The sequence below is a fragment of the Chenopodium album genome, chromosome 9, assembly GCF_948465745.1.
Source record: "Chenopodium album chromosome 9, dcCheAlbu1.1, whole genome shotgun sequence".
Lineage (NCBI taxonomy): Eukaryota > Viridiplantae > Streptophyta > Magnoliopsida > Caryophyllales > Amaranthaceae > Chenopodium > Chenopodium album.
The window spans coordinates 59706731-59724117 of record NC_137842.1 but is presented as its reverse complement, the minus strand read 5'-3'; the positions used below and the strand labels follow the sequence as shown (position 1 = coordinate 59724117).

The 17387-nt window shown below is 34.0% G+C and overlaps 1 protein-coding gene and 1 pseudogene across 2 annotated transcripts; both read left to right on the top strand.

Moving 5' to 3' along the window:
- The first annotated feature begins 11286 nt into the window (after positions 1–11286).
- On the top strand, positions 11287–14516 carry LOC145559993 (pentatricopeptide repeat-containing protein At3g49710 pseudogene; annotated as a pseudogene). Its single transcript, XR_014093065.1, has 2 exons — positions 11287–13658; positions 14293–14516. The product of XR_014093065.1 is annotated as a pentatricopeptide repeat-containing protein At3g49710 pseudogene (transcript).
- A 556-nt stretch (positions 14517–15072) lies between these two features.
- Positions 15073–16856, top strand: LOC145559992 (desmethylxanthohumol 6'-O-methyltransferase-like). The gene is made up of 2 exons (XM_081621247.1): positions 15073–15846; positions 16312–16856. The coding sequence occupies exons 1-2, from the start codon at positions 15073–15075 to the stop codon at positions 16609–16611; spliced, it is 1074 nt and encodes a 357-aa protein (XP_081477373.1). The 3' UTR covers positions 16612–16856.
- Positions 16857–17387: the final 531 nt, after the last annotated feature.

The window sequence follows — 17387 nt, the reverse complement described above, 5'->3', positions numbered from 1 at the left end:
ATAACTGGTTCGGTTCAGTTTTTAACTGGTTTGGTTCTTTTTCGGTTCAGTTTATAACTGGTTCGGTTCTTCGATTGTTTAACCACTTAATGTTATTCATATCAGTTCCATTTCAAGTTTACTAAATTACGGTTCGGGTCGATTTTGGGTTTCAAAAAATAAATTGTTTATCGAGTTGTTTGGATTCGGGCAATTAAATGGTTTTGGTTTGAAATTTGATAGTACTTGCTAACCTTTTGCGTTCACAAGTTGTATATAAAGTCGCGAATCATTTCATATTTAGGCATCATATTATAAACAAATTCTCATTGATTTTATAAATACATATTATGTTCTGTTTCAAGTTTAGTCATACCGATCTTACTAGTTTATTACGAAGTAGATTATAAGAGTTAGTGTATTAATGTATTATTGTTTTACAATTAGGTTATTATATGCTTCTTATTTAATCATTTATATACTACGCATAGTATCATAATCATGATTTGATGAGTTCTTGTGAAATGGAAATTTGCAATTTGGTAATTCGATACTTGATTAGTCAACAAGATTGATATGACTCGTTTATCATTATATATTTTCATGAAATTATGAAGATATTAAAAAGTGCTTTGATTTGTATAATGAAAGAAAACACTAATGACTGATTAACAAGGTAATATTGATTAGTTCAATCGATCATATGTACACATTATTAACACATGGCATCTAACCATCTCATAGTTAAATATTCGTATCATCGTTATTCGTATGTATTAGTACAAAGTTATAGACTCATTACTTCATTAGTGATCTTTTTAAATTTATCTATTTATACATTTCATTAATATAACGTTTTTATAATTTTTACGTGTATGAAAATAAAGATATACTAGTAGTCTAGTATATGTTTTAATACGTGTCTTGGGCACTGATCCCGATCAAATGGGGCAAAAAAATACTAAAGAATTGAGGGAATAATGTTTTTGTAGATGAATGTACAACACACAAACACACACGGATCACCACTCTCAACCATAGATTAAAAAATCAATGGTTAGATTCTTTCTCCCACAACACACACGGATCACCACTCTCAACCATAGATTAAAAAAATCAATGGTTAGATTCTTTCTCCCACAACACACACATATCACCATTCTGAACCATAGATTAAAAAATCAATGGTTAGATTTACATGAAACCCTTTCACTCTCACTCTCACTTTACCACTCTCACTATACCACTCACGGGCTCACGGCGCCTCTCATTCTCACGGGCTCAGCGCCTCTCCGTCTCCCTCATTCACGGCGGACCTTGAAGCTGTCCTGATTCTGCCTCTCTCTCATCGGTGTTTGCTGCCCTAAATCTCCAAATTCAGGTAACCACTCTCTCTTTCTCGATTTTAATTGATATTTTTTGTTGGTATGAATTGGTTTTTTTTTTTTTTTTTTTATTATTTATATTTTGTATATGTATTTCTTGTAATGCATGGCAATTGAAAATGTAAATTTGGGGATGAATGGATGATAGTAACAGTATATAAAAGATGGCCAAGTTGTTGATTTTATATATATAAATGAATAAATTGACTGAAAGTTTTGAAGAATGGGGTTTTGTTTTTTTAAATAGAAATATGATATGAATAATTGTTTTTATTGTTGGTGTTGTACTTAGAAGCTTTGATTTTTTTTTTTTTTTTTTTTTTTTTTTTTTTGCCAAAGGCCTAACAGCTCTGATATCAATCTCCTAAACATCTTCACTAACCTGCCTATACCTCTTAGTGGTACTGTGATTACTTGCTTTTAAATTTGTGGGCTATGTTTATTGTCTTTTTTTAGACATACATTTATACTGGTTTTATATAATAATTTCATTAACATTTCTAAACCAGTTATTCAGGGAAGTTGATGCTTGAGATATATGAACTTTTCTAGAATATTGATGATGATGATGATGATGATGACCCATTAAACCGACCATCGATGGAGATTGATAATTATTTGAGTACTCCTCGTCAACCATCTATTGAAGGGGAGAATTATGATGTTCTCAAGTATTGGGAATCTCAAGTTAGGGTGTACCCTATATTAGCTGTTATGGCTAGGGATGTTTTGGCCATTCCTATAACATCGGTAGCCTCTGAGTCTTCTTTTAGCATGGGTGGTCGTATTTTAAACAAGTATAGGAGTGCGCTTTTTCCTAAGAATGTTGAGGCGTTGGTTACCACACAAAATTGGTTACGTGGTTATGATTGTGATACTGAAGAAGACGTCCTTGAAATTGGTAAAGAGGTGATAGATAAAAGTTTTGCATCTAACTCGGAAGGTATTGACGTCCTTTAATCTTTTTTTTTTTAAATAGCTTTTTTTCCTCCTGCCTCCCTTCTGCTCACATATATCTTTTCTTTTTCCTCAAGCCTAGGCGATGCTACATTGGGGTGAATGTCTGCTGATTGCTTATTGTTGTTCTGATGTCCGCTGACTGCTCTTCCATTATACTGACTGTTCTTTGCTGTTCTGAAGTATGCTGACTGCTGCTCTTCTATTCTGCTCCTGATTACTGCTGCTCTTCTATTCTGCTACTCTCTGCTGCTGTTCTTCTATTCTGCTGCTCTTTGCTGCCGTTCTTCTATTCTGCTGCTCTCTGCTGATGTTCTGCCATGTATGCTGTTCTGTCTGCTGTGTTCTGCCATCTCATCTTGTTTAATTTCATCTGTAATGTTCCTGTGGAAAAAAATTGCTAATGGACTTTGCTTGGTTTTAGGATTGTTATATTGAAGTGTTGTGTATTGAAGAATGAATTCATAGTTTTTGTTTGAGCTTGAAGAAATCACTTAACACTCTACTGTTTTAGTTATCTCAGCAAATTTGCTAAGCTTAAGGATGTTGATTCAATGCTTTGAAGCAGTTGGCTTTTCATCTGTTGTGTTACCCTACTGTTTTAGTTATCTCAGCAAATTTCTAAGCCCTTTTGCTGTTTTTTCTATTGCTTCAAATTACTGTTTTCCTGATGAATTTCCAGGAAAGAATAAATTAATTTTTTGCATCAGATGTAACCTAGTTGATCAATCATAAAGTATTATAACGTGAAATTCTTGCTTGCAGTTTCTATCTCTCGATTTCTGTTCTTTGTTGTCATGCCAAACTGGTTGGCCTATGAACTACATGACAGCATTGCAGGTGCTATATTTTGTCTGGTGATTTGCATTTTACTTCTCGTAATGGAGATACATGCAAATGGAGGAGGCAGCAGTTGTATATGTAATTTGCAATGCTGTGCATATTAGCTCTGTATGACCCTTCTCTTCTTTTTTACGATACTTTATATATGTTTAAGGGACTAGTCTCCTCAGCTGGATGAAAAATCCTTGTGCAATTATATTATGTGCTGATTGATATTCATGTTCTCTTGGACATTTTTTGCTTTGTAAATTTTTTGTATAATACAGTAGAGCCTTGGTACTTAATATTACAAGCTTTTTGTTCATTTGGTTTCATCACCTCAAATGTATACATGACTAGAGGCAGTAGTGTTGCTAATAGTTTGAGGCAGGGCCTGAGCTTGCTTGTTTTGCTCTTGTTTGTGAACACTGATTATCCTTAAGACCTTAATGAATGATTTGCCTTGCTATTTTAAAAAATATATTCTAAGATTTCTAATATTTAATCCATTTAATTATATCCCCGTAAAAAAAAAAATTAAAAAAAAATCCATTTAATTATATAAAAAAGTTTGTAAATGGTTCGATTTAAAAGCGGTTTGGTTCATAAACGGTTCGGTTTATAAACAGTTCGGTTTACAATCAGTTTGGTTTTTAAATGGTTCGGTGCAAACGGGTAGCAGTTTGCTAACGGTTCGGTGTAAGCGGTTTTTTTGCCAGTTTAAACAGTTTTGGGTTGGAACCGGTTTCGGGTTAGATACGGTTCGGTTCTTTTTCGGTTCGGTTATCTTTCAGTTCGGTTTGTTAATGGGTTCGGTCCTTATACGGTTTAACATTATTCGGGTTGATTCGGTTTCGGGTTTACTAAAATACGGTTCGGGTCGGTTTTCGGTTTCAAAAAAATCGGTTTTTAATCGGTTCGGTTCTCATTTGGGTCGGTCGGGTTCGGGTAGTTAAACGGTTTCGGTTTGAAATTTGATAGCACTATCTCTCAGTGAATGTAACGTCAACAAATATCATTCTCTTCTTTAATCTTCATACAAGATAGATTTTATTAAATTTGAATTTCCATAAAATAAGTTTTCTTGGAAATTATACGATGTTATTGTTATCTTGTGAAATGGAAGGTATGTTAACTTTTGTTAGTTTCAAATTTATATACTACCTCTGTTTCTTTTTAGTTGACACGTATTCCTTTTTAGGAAGTTTTTTTTTAGTTGACACGTTTCCTTTAGGGTAACTTTTTTACCTTGCATTTACAAGCTACCCCACTTGCTTTTTGATTCTCTACTCAATATCCTATAAAACGTTCCTAAAAACGTTTATGTGCCACATCACTACTCAATATCCTATGGCATCGCGCTATGTCACCACTCAATAATCCATGGCAATGTTAATTAAAAATGCATATAAAGGGGTTTGAACTCCTAACCTCATGGAGGAAACACCACATGTCTTACCATCTTAACTACCAATTATTTATATTCTATTCTTCCACATAAATGTATTTAAATGCAAAATACAAAACTGCATCGATCCAAACTCAAAAACAAAGAGACACATATTATTGTTTATATTCTCTTCAATATTCAACATTACATTCCAAATTAGTAATACTTTAAACACTTTATTAAAAAAAAAAAAAAGCGAAAAGAAATTAGGAAAAATTGCTCCCATTAATCTGAACTTTGCCTCGTCTGCCGAAAATAATCCCAACTTTCGTTCATTATCTATTGCACCCAACTTTAGGGGGTATTAATTTCTATTGCACCCAAATGACCTGCAACCGGTAAATCAGGTAAACATTATTGATTTGTTTTTTTTTTGCACACGTGTCAACATGTAATTGGTTGAAAAAAATAGAAAAAAATTAATAACATAATTTTAAAAAAAAACCCCTACAGCCACCTCCCCTTAGCTTCTCTCAGCCATCGTCCACCACCGCCACCTCCCTTAGCTTCTCTCAGCCCCAACCTCCACACCGGAACCCTTGGCCCACCTCGGCGTCGCAACCCCTGGCCCACCTCGACGCCGGAACCACCCCCAGAAACGCCCAAAAACCACCAGAAACGCACCCCCATTTCTCCTTGAAAACGGCCAAAGAAATGGGTGAAAACAGCCGAAATTGGCCGATTTCGGGCTAAATGGTTGGAGTTAGCCCTACATCGGCCAATTTCGTGGCCTCCTTGCTCGTGATTTGGGAACTATGGTAGGGGAAGGGAAGGGAAGGGGTGGAGGAGGGGTTATCGTGGGTGGGGGAGGGGATTTCAGGGGTGGGGGAGGGGTTTTCGGGGGTGGGGGAAGGGAAGGGGTGGGTTTCGAGAGAGGGGGAAAGCTGGGCGGTGGTTTTCGGCAGCAGGGGAGGGGATTTCGGGGGTGGGGGAGGGGTTTTCGGGGGTGGGGGAAGGGAAGGGGTGGGTTTCGAGGGAGGGGGAAAGCTGGGCGGTGGTTTCCGGCAGCAGGGGAGGGGTTTTTCGGGGGTGGGGGTGATTTCCCGGCGGGGTGGGGGTGGGGGTGTGGTGGCAGCCGCTGGGTATGGGTGGTTTGTGGGGAGTTTTTTTTTGTTTTTTTTAAAAAAAAAAAATAAGCCAATCATACATTGACACGTGGCTAGGTAACCTGCTACATCAGGTTAGATGACCTGTTGGGTGCAACGAAAATTAATACCCCCAAAGTTGGGTGCAATAGATAATAAACGAAAGTTGGGATTATTTTCGGCGGACGAGGCAAAGTTCAGATTAATGGGAGCAATTTTTCCAAGAAATCACTCAAAGTAACATCCCAAGGCAACGCCCGGGTGACACACTAGTTATATACTAAAAGACACACCAGGAGATGACATGACCAGTCATGACACATGTCATCTCCTGGTGTGTCCTTAGTATATTTTTTTTTTAATAAAAAATTATTTAAAGAAACAAATATTTTGCATATATCTAAATAAAAAATATATAAAAAAAAAAACTTACGGTCTATGGAGAAATTATATGACAAAGATATAATAATGTCAAATATATAAATATTCCCACCATCAATTTATTATCTCCTTAAATTAAGGAAACAACAATAATCACCGAGTATTACTAAATATACCATGATTGTCCTAACATATATATTACGATGATATATAATTATGCAATCTTCCCTTTAAAAAAACGATCTTTGATTTAACGAATATGCCCTTTGTAACACCCCAATAATTCTCTCTTATAACTTGTAAATACCCTGAACAATATCCAAGAGAATTACTGGCGTGCTACCGCCACGTGTTCAAACGTTAAGGCTATATCAGAAAACAGCAGCGGAAAACCTAAATCAAATATAAATAAGTTTCAAAACCAAATTTAATCTTAAATCTTGGAACCTTTAAGTCCCTTATTCAAAACCCAAATTAGTAAAATAGTATAAAATGAAATTGAGTTTAATGAATTCAAAAGTAAGTAGCAAAATAAGTAGTGAAAAGTAACCAACACTCCACTCAAAATCCCACAACCTTGATGCGAATGCTGAATGTGTAAGAACATGTAGTTAATCTACTCCCCAATATTACAAGTGTAAAAATTGGATCGTCATAGGGTCATTGAAAGGCGAAGGCCATGACCAAATAAAGACACACACAAAAGCACGCAATCAGCAAAGCTGAGTACATACAAGCTGCGAAATAAATTAAGAATTACCTAACATGCTACTAATAATCAAACATAAGCATCATTAAATAATAAACTCAACACATGACTCAACTAACCAATTTATTAAGACTTCACTAGTTAATAGTAGCTAACTCATTTTAATTTATTCATTGGATTTAGCAATAGACAAGGTTGTCCAACCCATGTCCCATTTGGAACATCAATAAAGAAAAACCCCATGCCTCCTTTCGGAAACATCAATAAACATCCAACGACCACGGGCGCGACTCCGTGACCATAGTTGTTATGAGATCTCATCTAACTCCTAGTTTTAAGAAAAATATTTGAAATAAGAGACTCGTAGATCAGACGACCTCGAGAAAAGTACACGGCTAATACCCCATGTACCCCAACCTCTGATTGTCATTACTCCAGATGTGCACCAATCCAGAGTTTTATTGCTCATCCATCTTGCACTTTACGTGATTTACAGGTTTAAACTTGGTGATGACTCATATGCATAACAATACAAACATTCCAAACACAATTAAATCAAGCAAGGCAAGTTTCCGATTTCAATTCTTGATTTATTAGTGACAAAACAACATTTATTATTTATTCATTTACTACCTCGGTGTATAAACACCTTGAGTGCATAAGGCACCCCAAATTCTTAACCTTGTCTTATAAGACTTGAATATTTCCTTTACTTATCCTATTTCATTAATCACGAATAAGTAATAAATAAATCATTTCACCAATCACATATCTTTGCCTCTAAGTGCACCTTGCATAGTTAGAGCATAACCAATATTTGCAATAAGGAATAGTGCACATCAAATGAAATTCACAATGTATAACCAAACAATTTAACCCAATCATCCCTATACATGATACTAAGTTCTTGATACATCCCTAAACATGCATCTAAAGGCAAGGTTTCGTGACTTGTACGTACCTTGAATAAACGAGTTGGTATGCCACTTTACTATCTAGAGATCACCTTCAATAAACTCCTCTCCTAAACCAAACAATAACATCTCAATCAATACCCAATCAATCAAATTTACAGCAATACTAACTTACTTTAAAACTTTCAAAATCCAAATCAAACAACACTTTAAAACCTTCCCTTTAGTTAAAATTAAAGGCTTATATATAGTTCTTTAAATTTTCTTCATAAAAACCTTAAAATACACTCTTATACCTGAAATTAAAGCAAGTTTAAAGTCTAATAAAAATCTGAAAATTAATTAAAAACCCCTAATAATCTCCCTTTTTAATGGGTTCTCACACCCTTTTATCAAAATCACAATTATACTACTTTAAATAAAATTCCAGCATTTTAAACCAATCAAAACCCTTTAAAACTTCATCAAAATACATCTTTATACTTAAATTATCCATAGAAACATTAAATTATCTCTTACCCTTTAAACTCAAGGATAAAATTTAAAGCATAAAAAAAAAAACTTCGTTAAAAATAAAAAATTGCTCGAAAATCATATTTTGAGGCTGAAGTTGGCCACGAGAGGGTGGTGCTCACTACCAAAGATAGTGAGTCTTTCTTAAAACATTGTTTCCACATGAAAACACTACTTTTTTTTTTTTTTTTTTTTATCAAAATCGGATGAGTTCAGAACCTGGTCGGGATTAAAACGGGATAATTAATATTAACGAACGGAAATCTAAAAATTAAAATATGTATATAATCTGAAATTATAACCTTTTACCATCAAAATATAGATTTGATACTAATTATATCAATTTCAAACAATTAAATCAAAAATCCAAAACAATACTTATATAATTATGCAAATAGAAATTGAAATAAGGGGAAAAGAAGGAGAGGAAGAATAGAAAAGAAAAAAAAAAGGAAAGAGAAAATAAAAGGTAAATAAAGGAAAAATAAATAAAAGAAAGTAAAACTAACCTTTTGTGTGGGGAAAATTTTGGGGATTAATGAGGTATTTATAAGAGAGAATATTGTAGGGTAAGTAGAAATATTGGGTCTCATAAGGTTAATGGGTCAAATGAATGAAATGGACTAGGCTTTAGTTGTATTGACATAAATTGTAGAATGAAGGTTCATAAAATAATTAGTACCAAAATAATTTTCGACCCAAATTAATAATTTGAATCTTTTGAAAATAAATTACGGAAAAATACAAATAAATATTATAAATAAAATTAAATTTCATTTATAACATATTTAAAAATACGGGGGATTACACCCTTAAAAAAACAATCTTAGACTTAACAAAGGTACCCTTCAAAAAAAAAAAGACTTAACAAAGATAAGAAAGGTCAATTAATATAAATTATGCAATTTTTTTTAACAAGTAATACTTAATAGTAAGTAATATTATACTTAACTTTATAGTTGATTCACTTTTGATAACAAACAAGTAGTAGTTGGGTTATATACTATTATGTCTATATTTTATTTTAAATAGAGATGATGACTATATTTTCTATATACCTTAGAGAAAGTGAAATAAATAAATTATGCAATTTTAGATTTAACAAAGATAAGAAAATTTGTATTAATTTAAGAAATGTCAGTTAAATCATACAATATTCTTTATACCTTTTATTTTTAGCTTAATGTTTTTCCAAAAACATCTTACCTAACCATTATAAAAAGTATTAATCTAAAATTTTTGAGTCAGAACCACTATATAACTTTAAACGTTATTTTTTCTAATGGCACAAAATTATACACTCAAAATATCAATCCCTCGAATGAAAATATTACTATACAAACTAGGGCTATCAACTTATATGAACTATTCCATCTTTTAATAATGTAAACTAGTGTGTGCCCCGGATTGCTAATTTGTACTTTTTACTTCTTTAATTTGATAATTATGTTCAACTATTTGTATAGCTAGTGTTTGATTCGGATGTTGCCTCGGATGTTACGGTTTTTTTTAACATCATATGTATTTATTTTCTAATCTTGTGAAGAATAAATAAATCATATATATATATATATATATATATATATATATATATATATATATATATATATATATTTATATATATATATATATATATATTTATATATATATATATATATTTATATATATATATATATATATATATATATATGCCATTAATGACACGGGAAGCATGTGAGCCGTCCGATTAACATGATTTAAGGGCCTAGATTAGTTCCTAGTTCTTATTTTAGCCTTGGTTCTCATTATAACTTGGTCATATATATATATATATATATATATATATATATATATATATATATATATATATATACACACATATATATATATATATCAAATCACTAGATAAATAGGTATTCAATGACACGTGTTAATTTCTGGTGTGCCTTTATTTATTTTTTATTTTTTTTTTAAAGAAAAAAACTCCTATAAAACATTTATTTTAGGAAATTATTACATAATAATAATTGTCATAGTTACGTGTATAAAATGATGGATTAATGATCTTTTGCATTCTAAAGATGGATATGCCACTATCTAAGGTATGTGTTTTGACAACATATAAGTACTTAAAAAAAAACGCAATCTTTTGAGAATATTTTTCTAAAAAGATATAATCTTCATTCATTTACTTGACAAGAACTACTGAATTAGGCACAAAAAAATTTACTTGGTATTTGTATCATCTTCTTCTTCTACTATTTAGTACAAGTATTCTTAATTTCTTTTTGAGGAAACTCATTCTACTACATATTTCTATAAGAACAAAGGATTGAACAAAGTGTCAATACGAGTATATAACAAAATGATTGTAATTTCTATAAGAACAAAGGATTAAAAGGCTCATTTTATTTTAATTAAATATAATGCAAAGTTGATAATAAATATTAAAATATACCGTGCATGGCACGGGACCTAACCTAGTATGTGCCTTAATCAAACGCGTCAACTAAATAGAAACGGAGGAAGTATATATTTTTTTGGCTCAAATACGTGACTTATTAAAGTTTGATCGAATATTTTCATAAATCTCTCTTACGAAGGAGAGGATTGATTTATTAAAAGGGAATTCCCTTTCTCTTCCATTTCGCTATATGCCTTATTCACATAAAGAAAATTGTATTACGAGTACTCACTTTCCCTTCCCTCCGTTAGCTCGAAAATTGCTTAGGCTGAGAAATAGTTATTGGGGCCAAAGTTAGTGCTCGAGTCGACCCGACTTCAATTATTCTTATTTTTTTTTCCACTTTTGGGCATCTTGAAATTTATTATTTTAGTTATTCTTTTAATCAAACTAAAATAGATTGAAAATCGTGCTTTTTTTGACATAAAATAACATGTTTAAACTTTAAACATAAAATTATGGCCCGAACTTAGGCTCAGCTCGAATGTTTTTGGCTTGAAACCCTAAAACCGACCAACTTTATTAACCCGTCTGGTGATCATGTCTAACACTTTGTAATCTTGATAGCTCAATGAGTCAATGTTTGTTGACTTTGAGAGTTTACAAAAGCAACTCAATTTCAAAACGTACACATGCTAGTCTTCTCTAGCTTGGTTCTAAAAAACTTGACCTTAACTATAACTATTATTATCATCAAAATCAATCAAAATTCAATTCTAGATGAACCAAAGTTCATGGAATAATCTCTACAACTTTTGCCAACTTCTGAAATCATGCATTGCTCAAAGAAATCTATTAACAGGCAAATCTCTTCATACCCTTTATATAAAATCTATAATCCCACCTTCAATCTATCTTTCCAATCACTTCATCATTCTTTACTCAAAATGCCGACGCATTTCTGCAGCGCGCAACGTTTTCGACGCAACACCATACCCAAATGTCTTCTCCTACAATGCCATTATTGCTGCATATGTTAAAGAGGGTCAAACTCGGATTGCCCACCAACTGTTCGACGAAATTCCTGAACCAGATATTGTGTCTTTTAATACCCTTATTGCTGCCTATGCTGAACGAGGGGATACATGGTCTGCTTTTAGACTTTTTGATAGGATTAGGGAGATGGGTGTTGATATGGATGGGTTTAGTTTATCTTCCATGATTTCGGCTTCGTGTAATGATGTTTTATTGATTAGAGGGTTGCATTGTTTGGTTGTTAAAGGAGGGTATGATATTTTTTATGCGTCTGTTAATAATTCTCTTGTTAGTTGTTATAGTAAAAATGGGTTTTTGGAGGAGGCTAAGAGGGTGTTTTGTGAGATGAGTGGGAGGGAAGACGAGGTTTCGTGGAATGCTATGATCGTTGCGTATGGACAGCATAAGGAAGGAAAGAAAGCTCTTGAGATGTTTCAGGAGATGGTGAAGAGGAATATGTATGTTGATATGTATACTTTAGCTAGTGTACTGACTGCATTTACGAGCTTAGAGGATCGGTTTGGCGGTCTTCAGTTTCATGCTCAGCTGATCAAAATGGGTTTTTGTTCGAACCCACATGTTGGGAGTGGGCTGATTGACTTGTATTCTAAATGTGGGGGAAGTATGTCAGAATGCAGGAGAATATTTGAGGAAATCCCAGAGCCTGATTTGGTTCTGTGGAACACTATTATCTCTGGATATTCTCAGTTTGATGAATTATCTGAAGAGGCTGTTGCGTGTTTTAGAGACATGCTGCGAATTGGTCATCACCCAGATGATTGCAGCTTTGTTTGTGTCATTAGCGCATGCTCAACCTCGCGTTCCCCTTCACATGGAAAACAGATTCACTCATTAGCTTTGAAGTCTGACATACCATCAAATCGAATAGCTGTAAATAATGCTTTGGTAGCAATGTATGCGAAATGTGGAAATCTACATGATGCAAGGCGGTTGTTTGATAAGATGCCAGAGCATAATGTTGTCTCTATAAACACCATAATTGATGGTTATGCTCAGCATGGGTTTGGAAGCGATGCATTGCAGCTTTTCATTTGGATGCTTGAAACTGATTATACACCCACGAATATAACCTTCATATCTGTTCTTTCAGCATGTGCACACACAGGGAAAGTGGAGGAAGGCCAGAAATATTTTGACATGATGAAGGAGAAATATGGGATTGTTCCTGAAGCAGAGCATTACTCTTGCATGATTGACATGCTGGGTCGGGCTGGGAAACTATGTGAAGCTGAGCAGCTGATTGAGTCAATGCCGTATAACCCAGGTTCTATTGGCTGGGCAGCTTTGCTTGGGGCCTCCAGAAAATATGGCAACATCAACTTAGCTATTAAGGCAGCCAATCAATACCTTCTGATGGATCCTTCAAATTCTACTCCATATGTCATGCTAGCAAACATGTATGCTGATGCTGAAAGATGGGAGGATTATGCAAAGGTCAGGAAGCTTATGCGAGATAAAAATCTTAGAAAGAAACCAGGTTGTAGTTGGATTGAAATAGACAAAAAGATTCACACTTTTGTTGCTGAAGATGCTTCACACCCTATGATAAGAGAAATATATGATTACTTAGAGGAGGTACTATTAAAGATAAAGCTTGCTGGTTATGTGCCAGATCTGCGATGGGCATTGGTGAAGGATGATGGAGCAGGAGATGCAGAAAAGGAGAGGATGTTGGTTCATCACAGCGAAAAACTAGCAGTTGCATTTGGGCTTCTGTCAACTAAAGACGGAGATCCTATACTTGTAGGAAAGAACCTAAGAATATGTGGTGATTGTCATAATGCTATTAAGCTTATTTCTGCAGTCACCGGAAGGGAGATAACTGTCAGAGATACCCGAAGATTTCATTGCTTCAAGGATGGAAAATGCACATGCAAGGATTACTGGTAGCACTTGCCAATATTGTTACCTTCTTGTTGTTTAGTAAGATGGCACTTAATTTGAAATATCTACAACAACATTAATATTGGATTATAAGGAGATCTTCTCTTATTGGCTGATATTGTGCCGGTTACTGATTTAAGGTAAAGATATGTTAACCAGTAACATAATTTATTTGTAATTTTACATAAGCAGATAGTTTTGACACATATAGGGAACACAAGCTTTAATTCTGTGAATTTTAAGTTGAAATGCAGACCCTTTCTTGCAAACATTCAAAAAAAGAAAAATTACGAAGTATATTTTTAGCTTGCCTCGGCTTGCTTTTTCTTTTTTCTTGTAGTGAATGTAGTCCATCTTCCTAGCCTTTGGAGTGTGAGTTTCCTTGGCTGGCCTACGTCAAGTCAAGTGGGATTAAATATAATGAGCACTGTCTTCCAATTCAAGACTTCATTTTTGTCATTTTGCTCTACTTTTACATGCTAACACGGTCCAAGGTTGTACTGAGAATTTCAGTGCTTTATAACCAAATTCTTCTTGTTTAATTTCCAGTTGGCAACTCTTCAGTGACCCATAGCCTCCTATAGATTAGCTGATTATGTGAACATTAATTTTGCTTAAAGATAATCATAAGTAGAATCTTTGATTAATGAAGTCATGACATATAGGTTTTTGAGGATTAGCCCTCGAGAATTGATATGGAAGGTTCCTGCTATCTTTGTATCCAGTTATTTTTGCGGTGTGGCAAACATTGTTGAAGTAGTTTTGTGTTGACAGATGTATGGAGATTGGGGAGCAAAAGGCTGACGGGCTCTTCTGTGTGTTGTACTTGGAGATGAATTAATTCTCATATTTCTAGCGAGTTCAATCACTAGTGATAGCATTATAGCATTGTTGGAGATATTTACAGGAGCTGCATGCCTACACCCATGTTTACAGCAGAAGGGGAAGTGAAGCAGGTTTATTGTAACAATATACGAAGTATTTACTACCCTGGTTAGTTCCGTACCACTCTGGTTTCATGGTTTGTTTACTAAGTAGAAAACATATTTTAACCTCAGATTGCTTGCTAAGTTCAGTGGTGTGTCACCCATGAAACCTGTGAATATGTTTTAAGTGTTTTTAGAGATCACTGAAACTCTCAATTCTAGATAGAAGAATAAATGAACTCAAAACGAGGTTCTTCAGTTTGCATTATCTTGGAAAGAAATAAAAAACCTAATTATGTCAGCCTGTCAGGTGTAGTTACTGGACGGTCTACGCAAAATTAGTACAGATATTAGAATTAAATGAAAGTTTGAAAGTCTTCACTAATTAATAGGTTACGTCTTGTAAAATGTTATATATTGGCACATTTAAGCTAACTAGTAACTTCTGTGCTTATCTTAAATACTACGTAAATTTTGTTAAAGAGGAAGTAACTTGTGTGCTTCGAACTTGAAAACAAATTTTGCTGTGAATTTTGAGTTTTATGAAAGTATGAATTTAGTTGATGGATATTGAGTTTTGTGAAAACGAAATAAGGTATTTATAATTCCTTTCAGACGGTAGGATAATATGTCCCAGGAGCATAATCCTGTTGTAGGCGAAGGACCTCTAGAGACATTAGTCAGAATTACTTTTGCATTTGTGGATTCCATGGCACTTAAATGTATTGTGGAGCTTGGCATTGCTGACATCATCCATGCCCATGGCCATCCAATCAGTGTATCTGAAATTTGTGCCCATTTTAAATCCCACCCTCCCAACTTCAGGTGCCTGAAACGTGTCATGCAGATTTTGGTTCGTAGAGACATCTTCACCACAGTTAATGTTAACCCCACCGAATATAGTGAAGATGACACCCTTTATTGGTTAACACCAGCCTCTAGGCTACTGTTACGACATGATGATGAGATAAGCTATGCTCCTATGATTCTTATGCAGAATCATCCTCAATTATTAGCCGCGATGCACCATCTCAGCTCTGCCATCAAAGAGGGTGGAATAGCGTTTGAGATGGCTCATGGACATCATATTTGGGAATTTTTATCTAGAGATCAAGAAGTTAATAGGGTGTTCCATGATGGGTTGGCATGTACAGCAAAGATTGGGTTTAGGGCTATCACGTCAGTGTATAAAGATGTATTTGCAGATGTTAAATCAGTTGTAGATGTAGGAGGGGGAATTGGTGCAGCTGTCAATGAGGTTGTGAAGGCCTTTCCTAACATCAAAGGCATCAACTTTGATCTGCCTCATGTTATTGCCATTGCTCCCAAGTATGATGGAGTTGCTCATGTTGAAGGTGATATGTTTGAGGCCATTCCTGATGCTGATGTTGCAATCTTGAAGGTAATTAACTAAAACTACTCCATATTTGTATATCAATATTTATTTTTTCTATAATTTGAGGATTGTATAGTGTTCAAGAAGGCTCACGGTCCTGCTTCCAATGCAATATATTTGTCATTTTGATCCAAAGTAGTAGCTGTTCTACATCAGTTTCACTTTATGACACCAATACAAAATTACAGACTTCTACAAACTAAATTAAATAAATCTCAAAGTTTGTTGTTCATTCTATTAATTGCTGTTGAAATGGCGCTTGTGAATCACCCAAATTGCTGCCTTTTTTTATTTGTTTGGTAGCAGAATCAGCAGATGTTCAGTGTACCTGACAGGTGAGCAGCTACTGATTGAGGTGTGCTCATCTGTATAAATTCGTATAATCTCAAAACATGTAATTGGATGTATTTATGAATAGGTTCATTATCAAGTATGTTTAACAATCTCTATTCTGTCATTCTGGTGGTGCAGTCAATTCTGCATGATTGGAACGATGAAGATTGTGTAAAGATCCTGAAGAACTGTCGAAAAGCAGTACCAGAAAAGACAGGAAAGCTGATACTGTTTGAATTAATACTTCACAAAGAGGGGGAAGAGTCAATGGAAGGCATATTACTTGCATCAGACTTAATAATGATCGCGCATACTGGCGGGGGTAAGGAAAGGACAGAGCCTGAATACAAATCTTTGCTACAAACTGCAGGATTTCCTCGTTACAGACTACTCAGTAACCCTGGAATGCCATCTATCATTGAAGCTTTTGTAGAATAAGTAACTACCAACTCTTTAGTGTTAGAGAATAATGGGCAAACCATATATATTTTCATAATATAAAAGGCTTCATTTACTACATTATTTTTCTTAGAAACATTTCTCTAATGTATTGATTAGTGATTTCTAATTTTCTACGACAGGTTTCTAATAAACTTCACAAAAAATTCTGCCCAGCTTCACATTGAAATAAACTGCATTTGAGTAAATTAATGAAATGTGATGTACTCCATATTGTTTTGTGATAGAGAATTTCTTTTTAAAAAACTTCTTCTCTTTTGATTACTGTTGTTCTGGTACGTCTTCGTTCTAATCTTCACTGTTTTCTTAAGTACAACATTTTACCAAAATCATACTAGTATTGTTCAAAACTAGACATAAGGTGGTCTAATATCCTTCAAAAATAAAATTTTTAAATCTTAGATTGTTATTCATAGATATATATAGTGTTATCAATTAACTGTACAAGTGTAGTTCAAATGTTTGATGTGCTAAGGAATTAAGTGTACAACTAGCATGTAACGCAGTAACGTACATAAGCTAGTATTTGGTAAAATTTTCAAAATAAATAATGCATGGTACTCCATAGTGTTTATTTCGGAGTTTAACAATTAATGAAATTTTTTGAAGTAAATTGTATGGGATTAAGGCTTTGATTGTTTGATTGATATATTGGTGTAAAAACACGGTTAAATTTTGATTAGATCATATATACATACAAAGAACGGAGTAAAATCAGACAAGACTTATGTATACTTAATAAAATTGAAAATGCT